Genomic DNA, 11269 nt, shown 5'->3' on the forward strand with positions numbered 1-11269 from the left:
ACCTTCTTATTCTGGGAATCAGGAGCGTTTAGAGCAGGAGGGCAAAAAGTGCGCAGAGGTTTTCCCTGCGCGCGTAACCGAATCTGTGCGTAAATCGGGTTATTCTAAAAAAACTGCTGTTTCCCTCCTAATGGAGAATGGAGATCCACGATCTGCCCTCATTCGGTCCACCGTGATTGATCGATCGCTTCCAGGAGGACTTCATGTGCTTTAACAAGACTTCCCATCTCTCCATATCCCATAAGGAATGCTGGGTTTGATTCGGGCCCGGCTCACCTAGACTCCCCTGTAACAGCAAGAGATGAGGAGCCGAGGGGGTTTAAGAAAGTCAGCCGGGCTGTCAGCGGTGCGCTCCTGCCTGCTGCTGCTCTTCATCCATATGGGCTCTCCGGTGGAAGCGCGCAGGGTGCGCGGCGGCCGTGCGCAGCCCAGGCGGGTGCAGCTGCAGCAAGCGGAGCAGCAGCAGCGGGCGGAGGGTCCGGAGAGCTTCCCATTAGACTTCACAGCCGTGGAGAGCAACATGGACAACTTTATGGTGCAGGTTAAGAATCTGGCGCAGTCCCTGTATCCGTGCTCTGCGCAGAAGCTGGAGCAAAACATGAAGCTGCACCTCCTGAATAATGCGTCTGTGACCTGTAACGACGGGTCACCTGCGGGGTAAGCGCGCTGCTGGAGCTTATCTTTCATTAATGATGAAAGGATTTTATATCCCATCTGTGGATGTGAGCAAAGTGAATCATCTGAACTAAAACTACATCTGAGAAAATCAAAGAAAATTAATTGAAATGTTTATATTTACTGGGATTTTATTTGATGGATCAACACAATTTGCAGTCTCGATTTCAGTTTTCCACCACATATACTACAATGAAAAAAATAATGCAACTGGTTTTGGCATTTACTTAATTATATTAAGTTACTTTAACACAATTGTAGGGCAAAAAATAATTGTGTTGAAGTAACTAGATATGATTAAGTAAAGGCCAAAAGCGGGTGCTTATTTTTTTTTCAGTGTATTTCAGTGTGGCAAATTTTTAATGAAGCTTTCTTCTTGTCAGTCATCCAGATCTGTGGAGTGCAGAACTAACAGGTGTCTGTTTAATATAAAGCACCTGAGATTTGGATCTCTGCATCTGTGTCTCTGCATCTGACTCTCTTTCCTGTCATTTTATGTTAACATTTTATTTTGCTGTACCCTGTGGGATGTTTAAAGGTTCCAATGTTTTTATTTTTAATCTAACACTGTTTCCACATATTTTGTCCCAAGCTGAATGCTCCTCCATTTGTTCCCTGATGTTCTCCAACAGAGCTTTAAGTCCCCCGTAAAGCGGCTGCATTCATAATCACATTAAATCAAACACTGACAGGCTCTGTCAATAATTAGGAGTCCCTGAAGGCACCAGATTTTATTTGGGGGATCAGATTAATTGGAGCTAAAATCAAATATATGCCATAATTTTAGATTATTCTTATTTGTAAACCATATATCAGTATTTCTCTGTGTTTTGTAATATTACATAAAATCCCAATAGAATTTATTAATACTTGAGCTTGCAAGTGCTGTATATAAATATATGACCATGTTGCTCTCCAAAATAACCATGGCAACGAGTTTCAATATGACAATCATTTTCACCTGCATAGGTTAGTCGTTTGCTGTCTAACATTTTGCATACTTAGTCCTGGTGCTTTGGATTGTTAGATAACTGTACACATATCAGGTGAATTTATTTATCTATTATTGAGTTTTGTAAGATGAATAACTTTGATTAATATATCAGTGAGGATGGTGATTAAGTTGCAGCTTTAGGTCATGCAAATGTTAAAAATGTGGCTATATTTAATTTCAATATAAAAAAAAAACAACTATTATTAACGCTGCAGTATCAATAGAAGGGGGGGCTCTATATGGCTAAAAAGGATTACATGGTTGACATTTAATGTTCATGTTCAGGTTCTACATCAAGGAATCCAAAGGCAGCAGGCGGTGGCTCCTGTTCCTGGAAGGTGAGGATGGACCCTTGAAATAATGTCAGCTTTGTGGAGTTTATTGAGGAGCTCATTGTGTTTATGTGTTTGGTGCAGGTGGATGGTACTGCTTCAACAAACAGACCTGCAACAGCAGATATGAGACCATGAGGAGTCTGATGAGCTCCACCCAGTGGCCTCAGAGCAGAAGAGGTACGATTCTGTCACTGCACATCAGTGCCTTACCCAGTTTGTTGTGTTTTATAAGCCCCTAAGCACTCGCATAGCTTTTCCCTTCAAAGAGAGGGAAGAAAAACTTCCTCGGCATGGTCAGGATTCATGCTGGTGTTAATCTTAAAAGCCAAACTCTAGACAAACTCCTTCTGTTTTTCGAGCTTTTTCCAGGAGCATAGTTCTCCAAACAGATACATCTTCCAACTCCTTCATGTTTTTATTAGCCCAAGCTTCAAAAATCTGTTGACTTACCTGCTGCAATAAAGATATATTCATAGGGTCCACAAAGATGAACATGATCAACGATATGAGCTTTATCCTCCTCCTACTAATGGTACTGTGTGTTTTCACAGGAACAGGTATTTTGTCTCCAGAGCCAGAGGAAAACCCTCACTGGTGGAATGCCAACATGGTGTAAGAATTTAACTTTTACTCATTTTGTCCATTTCCAAGTTCTCAAAAAAAAAAAAAAAAAAAAAAAAAGAACAAACAAACAAAACAAAACTTCATACACAAAAAATGACATCTAGCGAACAAAAAAAAACCTCCAGGAAGATATCTGCCTTAAAACAGAGACTAAGATTGTCAAGTCCATCTTTTCCTGCAAGATGATTTTTTTTTTATCATTAAAGCCATAAAAAATGCATTATGCATATTTAAAAAAGGCCTTTTGTTTTTATAATGAAAAACGTGTGATCATTTTAGGATCAAGGCAGATAAACATTATTTCAATTAACATATTTATCTCTTTGCAGCTGAGAAAAGCTTTCCTTTGGAAAGCAGAAGCTTAATCAGATTGAAAACATTTCAGAAAAGAAAATGACATAAAAGGCTAAAACCATAACATTTTATGATTAGTAGTAATGAGTTCCTACATTCTGGGGAGATGGAAGAAGGGGTCAGTCATAGATTGGAACTGGCTAACTTTCTATGACCGATTTGTAATCAGCACGTCAAAAACTACAAAACAACAACAAAAAATACGTTCATCCTACCAATTTTAGTCAATAAATACATCAACACCTGCATGCACTTTGTGTGATGTTAATTAAAATCAGATTAGACATGCTTTCATGCAAAAGATTAATCTGGATTTTTTTTTTTAAATCTTCTGTTAGATCTAAAAGCACCTTCCTCAATCCAAAATATGCAGCACTTGTTTTTTATCCCCTTCTATAAATTCTAGCTCATTGAAATAACACCCTGAAAGAGTCAAAATTGAAATTAGACCAGGAGAAGAGTAATTTGTGCATCTCACAATTATTGTTATAATGATGATGATTTTGCAGCTTTAACAAACAATATAGTGAGTCTGGTTGCCTTTACTGTGTCAGAGCAGATTTGCTCAACTAAAGGAGGGTTTAAGGTACAAAAGCAGTGAAGTGCAAAAGGTATAGAGATAAAAAAGACAAAGAAGTTTCCCATAACAAAATACAGCCCTTAGCTCTAAAATAAAAACATATTCTCTGTTCTTTATTCACTCTACTGTCATACAGCCACATTAGATTAAATTGAATATTTATCAGTATCAACAAACTGCTGTGAGTCTGGTTTTAACCTCGGCTGCCTTATTTACTGTTTCCTGCAGTTTTATTCCTTACTGCTCCAGCGATGTGTGGAGTGGAGCCACGCCAAAGACAGAGCAAAGTAAGGCTCACAAAATCAGATCAATCACCATGTTCTGAGGTATACCGTTTGATTTTTTTTTTTTTTTTTTTCATATGTGGGTTTTTGGAAGCCGCAACAAGAAACAAAAGTAGATCTAATTATTTTTGATCAGTTTCAGAGAGAGGGATGTTTGTACATATGTGAGACAGGATTCTGCAGAGGCACATATCTGGGAAAGGAAACTTCTGTTACTTTGAGGAAACGGGGAAGCATGAACACTGCAGTATTTAGGCCTTCATTGACCATATTGGAGACATTTTCTCATTAAAGCGGAAATTAAAGTCCTTTAAAAGACTGCCAAAAAGCAGCAGAGTGACTTGTAGACTATAAGATACAAAATCATGTGAGAGAAACTTGAACTTTTTAGCCCCTTATCCCAGCTGTGTGAAAGCCATCCAGAGGGAAGCGACCACCCACCTATTAATGCCATCCCTGCTGCTATGAAGCACAGCAGCGTTTTGCAGCAGTCTTTGTGTCTTTCACACAAGCCTCCCAACAGTTTTCAGGGTGAAGGCGATCATGGACGCAGATAAGTCAAGTACAAGCCAAAGTGAAAAGTTGTTTCAGCGTGCTTGGAAGCAAAACCTGGCGCTTTTCATTTTAACAAGATTACAATTTGAAGCAAGAAACTAGGAAAGAAATCAAAGAAGAATCTGCAAACAAACAGGAAAGACTAGACCGAGTAGAGGAATTTTGGAGGGATCTGAATCCTAATGATCAAATCTGGTTTGATTTAATCATTAAATAAACAACCATGGAAGAAAAAAAAACCTTTGAGGAAAGGCCTAAAAAACCTTTTGGCTCCTCTGTGAAGAAAGTTGCATTGCTGCCAAAGGTGCATTTCACCGATAGTGATTTAACAATGTATCACATGCAGTTTAGGTTTGAAGTTCACTTGGTCTCGTCACAGACAAGTTTCTTCAGTGGATTTTGCCATTTATCTTAACCATTATTTCAGATCAGTGCCAATTTAAACATTTTTTATTTATTTTTCTTTTTTTTCTGCTCCTTCGAGACTCAAATATATACATACACCTCCACTAATGTTTGGTTAAATGCAGATTCACTAGCGAGCACTACACCACAAAGATATAGTATGGAATTTAGGATTTACTGAAGGAAAAGGCAGAAAGGGGTTGGATTGGATGTGATTATGAGTCATCTGGGGAGACTTGGTGATGAAGGCTATTCCTGAGCCACATTAGAATAGAAAGTAGAGATAAAAGAAACAGGATGAGGAAGAGGAAGAAGAATGAGGTTGAAGGGTGAGGGAGTTTGGGGTTGAAAGAGCGTAATAGGCTGTGAAGGATTGCTGCACCGAGTTAAAGTACATTACTGAGTAGTTAGAGGTTTGGTTGATGCATTGACCTAATCTTGGACTGAAGATATTTTGTTAGCCTTTTTACAGAACAGACCACAGATAAATTTCTACCACCTATTTGAGACTGTCACCCTCACCTGAAAGAGATCTAGTTAAAGAGAGCAGAAGAAACCCGGGAACCATCAGGGGTTCAAGCTTCTTGTAGGCTAATCTAGAAACTGTAGGTACAGCGGAATCACAATCCTCAGCAAAACTTGTTTTATTTCCATGGACTGTGCGCTGACCAGGAATTAGAACTCAGTCCTACAGCAGATATCTGTTGAGGTTGCAAACTGAACTGATTGAAATCCCACATTCCCCCTGGAGATAACTCGAGTAAAAAAAAACAAAAAAAAAAACAATAACACTTTGAAGAGTCTTTAAACCTTAAAAATACCTTCATAAATGTCAAGCACAGTGGCGGTAGTGTCATGCTGAGGTTATGTTTCACTGACAGTGGATGCATTGAGCAGTGAAGTTGAAATCATGAAAGAGAACTACTTACTAGCGCCCCTACTGCCAGATGGTTCATGCTTGGACACAGTGTAATGTCCCAGGTTGCGTCTGACAGCCAGCAGATTAATATTTCTATTCTCAGGTGATTACGCCTTCATGGGCTCTCTGATCATCAAAGAAGTGGTGAAGGACCTGCTGACTAAAGGTCTGGACAAAGCCAAGGTTCTGCTCCTGGCAGGCAGCAGGTAAGTTGACCAGAAGCATGTTTTCTGTTTTTTCTTTCTTCCTCTAGTTTCTCCTTCTGAATGCACTCTTGGTGTCTCCAGCGCTGGTGGTACAGGCGTTCTGCTGAATGTGGACCACGTGGCAGAGCAGCTGCAGTTGGCTGGCCACAGGGGAGTGCAGGTCAGGGGCCTGGCCGACTCTGGATGGTTTTTGGACAACAAACAGTACAAATTCACTGACTGCTTGGACACCATCAGCTGTGCCCCCACTGAGGCCATTAAGAGAGGCATCAGGTCAGCCATTGACAGAGCTGGGAAAGAAAGAGTGTCTGAACAGAGGAAGTTTTAACATGCTGATAACTTTGGGTTTTTCAGGTACTGGGGTGGACTGGTACCAGAGAGCTGCAGACAGGCTCACGTGGGTGAGGAATGGAACTGTTTCTTTGGATATAAAGTGTACCCAACATTGAAAAGTGAGTCACAAACATTCCTAAAGCCTCTGTAGAAAACACTAGAAGGACATGCTGGGTTCTTATCCTTGGTCCGTACCGTTCAGGTCCAGTGTTTGTGGTGCAGTGGCTGTTTGACGAGGCACAGCTGACCGCTGATAATGTCCACCTGACCGGACAGCCTGTTCACGAGGGCCAGTGGAGGTACATACAGAACCTTGGTCAGGAGCTGAGGAGCACACTCCAGGACATACCGTAAGGTTTACTGATGTTCCCAAACCAACATACAGCCAAAGATAGTGACAGCTTTCTGATACGCTGCTGTGTCTTTGATTGGCAGAGCCATGTTTGCTCCAGCTTGTCTGTCACACGAACTCATAACCAGAACGTAAGTAAAAACATTGATTCCTTCAAGATCCAATGATATACTGACTCATAACTAATAGTCATCGGTGAAACATGAAACATCAGATATATTTTCCTTTTCAGTGCAAAAAAAAAACAGATTTCCCTAAAATGAAAAACTATTCATTTATTTTTTTTTATAAACTTAAGAGGCTTCTCTTTTGACAAAAACCCACAACTTGCATGGCTTGACAGTTCTGCCAAAGGTTCACATAAACCCATTGAGGGGTTCATTGTTTTACATTTACATACAGCCCCAACGATATCAGGTTTACTGCTACCTAAGCAAGCCGAGCCTCACACATCTTGTAGCCATTAGCAAGCTTCTTGCACATTTCTGGCTGGATATGGGACTGCTCTTCACAAATTCAGTTAAACTAGTTGGTTCCAGTCCAGACATTTCGCATGCTCTTAACGTTACCCAGCTTTTTCAGTTTTGGTGTAAGCTTAGTAACACTGCCCTGTTGGAAGATCAAGGTGTTTGTTTGCGGAGAGATTGAAGAACTTTGAGAAGATCATCTCCATTTATATTATTCCACCCTTTTGTGCAGTACAACCACCACCACTGGCAGTATACCAAAACCCTCAGCATGATGCTACCACCACCATGCTGGACAGTTGATTGAGTGTACTTTAGATTGAAGAAGCTCACCAGCTCTCCTCCAAACATTCCTCATGTCATTGTAAAAACCTGATAGTTTAATCGGATTTGTCCAACCATTAAACCTTTCCAGAGAAAGAGAAAATGTCTCTGATTGTAAGCACTCTCCCAGTTCACAACAATGCAAAATCTGCACTTGTGTTTCTACAGTTTCAAGTTTATAAGCACAAATCTTAGTTTTCCTTGAGTCGAAACTTAAAACCCTGACCTATTCCCATTACACCTAAGGGAGTCCAATTAGGATCATATGGTTGAAACCTGGACAACATGAGGATCTTACGGGAGGATGTCCCCAAACATTGGTTTTAAAATGGATGAAATGGGATAATATCAAGTTTCCAGGAAGGGCACGACTTCAACCCTTATGAAAAGATACAACGCTCATAAGCCAGCATATTGTTAGAAAGAAGCTCATTTTAAAATAACTTTCTCATAAGAACAGCTACCAAATATCAATGCAGAATTATGCCGGAAGCTTGGAGATGACCGATTAGAAGAAATTAATTCCCTGCACATTGCTAAGGGACACTTACTCAAATGATGTAAGCGTCTGTGTGGATAGATTGATAGATCAGCCTAACCATAAATAAAAAATATAAATTCCAATTGATGAATTCTTGTGTTTGAAATGACCCTGACAGAGAGGAACAGGGCGAATACAGATTGAAAGGCCACAGATGAGACATTAGCGCCCTCCTGTAGCAACACTTGGTAGAAGCACTAATGAGAGCAGAGACAAAAGACATGAGGAAAGATGGAAAGTTGTTTTTATTCATAGATGTGCAGACAAAAAATTGGTGAACTGTGAGGATTTACCACAAACACCCAATCACACATGAAGAATGGATTTATTAACCCTGTTCTGTGGTTGGATATCAGTAAAGAAGTATTTCAAATCTTTGTGTATCCAGAATGGCTGAGGTTAAATGAACGTGTTCTGAAGTATCGTGGATTACAGAAACACCAAGGTGGATGCATTCATATCGTCCTCAATCCCCAAACACAAAATCATAATTCCACTAAACTTGTTAAAAGGATTAGTCCTCACAATGAGGGATTTTTAAGCCTCTGACAAAAAAGTACCCATAAAACCAAACCTATTCACTGCAAAAATTGAAATCTAAGTAAGTTATTATTTCTTAAAATTAGTGCATTTTTTTCTTGAATTAAGGAGGTGAGACACTTTCCCAATGGAACAAAAAAAATTTACCTTCAAAATTAGAAAAAACAATTACATTGTCTTATTTCAAGTACGTATTATCTAATTATCTCATTTTAAGAGTAAAAATTCTCATTCCATTGGCAAATCATCTTATTTACCTACTTAAATTAAGGCTAAATATACCAATTTTTAACATATTTCTAGATTGTTTTTGCAGTGTTGACCTTTGATGTTGCAAACAAACCCTGTAGCAGCAAATGCAGACCCATCCACTGATAAAAGTTGTCCCTGGATAAGTCTTTGGAGCTTGAATACAGCTGGAGTTGGATTTATTTAATCTGTTCAGTGGGGCTGGGCGATATGGCTATAAAACCCATCTCTGATTGTTTTCATACATAATCAGATTGGGGAGTTTTTTCCTCACTTAAGTTCCACAATAAAAACTACAAATCACATATAATGCTTTCTAAAACTAGCTTTAATTTCAATCATCCCCACCTAGTGGTAATAATTCAAAGTGCTAACAGGAAAACAACATACATTTTTTTTTTTTTTTGATTTTGATATACTCTAATAATCCCAGAGGGAAATTACTTCTCTGCATTTAACCCATCCCCTTGGGGAGCAGTGAGCTGCCATTGTGAGGCGCCCGGGGAGCAGTGTGAGGTTAAGGGTCTTGCTCAGGGACCCAGAGTGGCAGTCTGTGGGAGTGGGGGATCGAACTCACAATCTCAGGATTGAAAGCCCTATACCCTAACCACTAGGCTGCCACTCCCCAACATACATACAATACTCTTTGGTGATCTGTTGAGGTTATGGTCCCTCATGTTGTTTACTAACTAAAGTTTCATTTGTCATGTCCTCCTATTTTTGTAAAATAACACTTCAGGGCACACTTTGTTAATGTAAAGATTTTAAAGGGTTAATATAAGAGTTGATGACATCTTGGACAATGTTTTCACCTCATATATCAATGTGCAGGTACTGGATGGACGTCCAGGTGAAAGGCACCTCTTTGCCCAGAGCACTCCACTGCTGGGACCGCAGCCTGCAGAGCAACCTGCACCTCAACAGCAGCCACAGCCTTAAAAAACCCAGGACCCCTCCGCTGAGGGGATGCCCCCTGCATCTGATCGACAGCTGCCCATGGCCGCACTGCAACCCGTCCTGTCCGACCATCAGAGATCAGCTGACCGGACAGGAGATGAGCGTGGTCCAGTTCCTGAAGCACATGGGCTTTGACGTGCAGAAGATGGCTGAGCAGCAGGGATTGGACCCCAAAAGGCTGCTGGACATGCTAAGTAATGGGAGTTGAGCTGCTTCTGTTTACCGACATGAGTCCTGTTGTAGTTTCCAGTCTTTAAAAGCAAATGGACGACATGAAGAGGAAAACCCTTTTAACCCTGATGGTTCAGTAACTTAACTATGTGAACATGAAATGCCTCATATATTTGAAAGACTGAATTATATACAACCAAACCAGAAAGTTAGAGCTGGTTAAAAGCTTTATATGGGATCAACATAGATATACTATAAGTGAGGAGGTGGCTACAGACAGTATAACACAGGAGCATCTCAGTATGATGGAATGTAAAGTTAATTTATTTCAATAAGTCAAAACTGAAAGATTTTTCTTTTCTTTCTTAAGTTTGATTACAGTTAGTAGATAATAAAAAAAAACTAAAGATCAGTATCTTCTAGAATGTGAAAAATACATAACGTTTTTTTTTGCATGAGCTGCTGTATCAGTGGAGGTTTGAATGGAGGATATCAGCCTATGGTTTTGCTAAGGTGTAATGGCCAAATTAGTTTACTGGTACATCGGACATGGTGGCACCATGGTCACTGATCCAGCTTCTGGAAGATTCAGCAGGTACCAAGTTCTGCTGAAAAATGTCTGTAAAGTTTGCCAGCTGCAGTAAGAGTTCTAAAACAGGGAAGACACCTGATTAGAGATTATGTGTCTCTAGTCTTCCTCCAGAGTCAAACCTTGATTTTCTAATTAAATGCACAACAAACTTTCACCCCAAAGGGCTTCAGACCACTGAGAAACGGCTCAGTTATTTTCTTCTTATCCCTGATAAGACACTTCTAATACTATAACCCATCCCCAGGTTAATTCTGGGTTGGGTATATAACTCTTGAACAGGCTTAGCTTCATCAGAAATACAAAGCTGCAGTTTGGTCTTCCAGTAAACTTTTCATGAAATCTGAATGGAGCACTCCAGCACATTTTTCTAGTAATTTTGTGGCTCCTTGTGAAGTTAAGAAGTTCCGTCATTGGTTCACCACAATGATTCAAACAGTCTATATTTATGCCTCAATAAGCAAAACGAAAACAAATCTATGCTTGGAATACAGCCCTTTGTATGATAACTCCATATAGGCAAATTTCACTTTTTTTTATGATATTAATTTTTTACAATTGAGTGGATGGATAAAAGTCTCATCTATGGTGCTGAATTATCTATTCACCACATATGCTGCTTTTTAAACCAATTATATGGGTGTTTACTAAAAAAATAAAATGCAACTCTGTTCTAGTGCCTACAGTTCAGTGTTTTATTTATTTTCAAGACCAGTTGTACTTTTTACTTGCATGCTTGTAATAAATACCTGTATGCTTGTGGAACCATTTGTGTTTATAGAATTTTCATATACCAAATGGTTCTCATCTTATTA

General features: G+C 39.6%; 1 protein-coding gene across 1 annotated transcript; it reads left to right on the forward strand.

Moving 5' to 3' along the window:
* notum1b (notum, palmitoleoyl-protein carboxylesterase b) lies at positions 1-11139 on the forward strand. Its single transcript, XM_038284774.1, has 11 exons — positions 1-657; positions 1955-2007; positions 2086-2181; positions 2556-2616; positions 3791-3849; positions 5829-5931; positions 6013-6204; positions 6286-6383; positions 6467-6614; positions 6700-6747; positions 9569-11139. Exons 1-11 carry the CDS (start codon positions 302-304, stop codon positions 9900-9902), a joined length of 1548 nt encoding a protein of 515 aa, XP_038140702.1. The 5' UTR covers positions 1-301; the 3' UTR covers positions 9903-11139.
* Positions 11140-11269: the final 130 nt, after the last annotated feature.

This window comes from Cyprinodon tularosa, unplaced genomic scaffold, assembly GCF_016077235.1.
Source record: "Cyprinodon tularosa strain WSP-4 unplaced genomic scaffold, ASM1607723v1 ctg201, whole genome shotgun sequence".
In the NCBI taxonomy this organism is placed as follows: domain Eukaryota; kingdom Metazoa; phylum Chordata; class Actinopteri; order Cyprinodontiformes; family Cyprinodontidae; genus Cyprinodon; species Cyprinodon tularosa.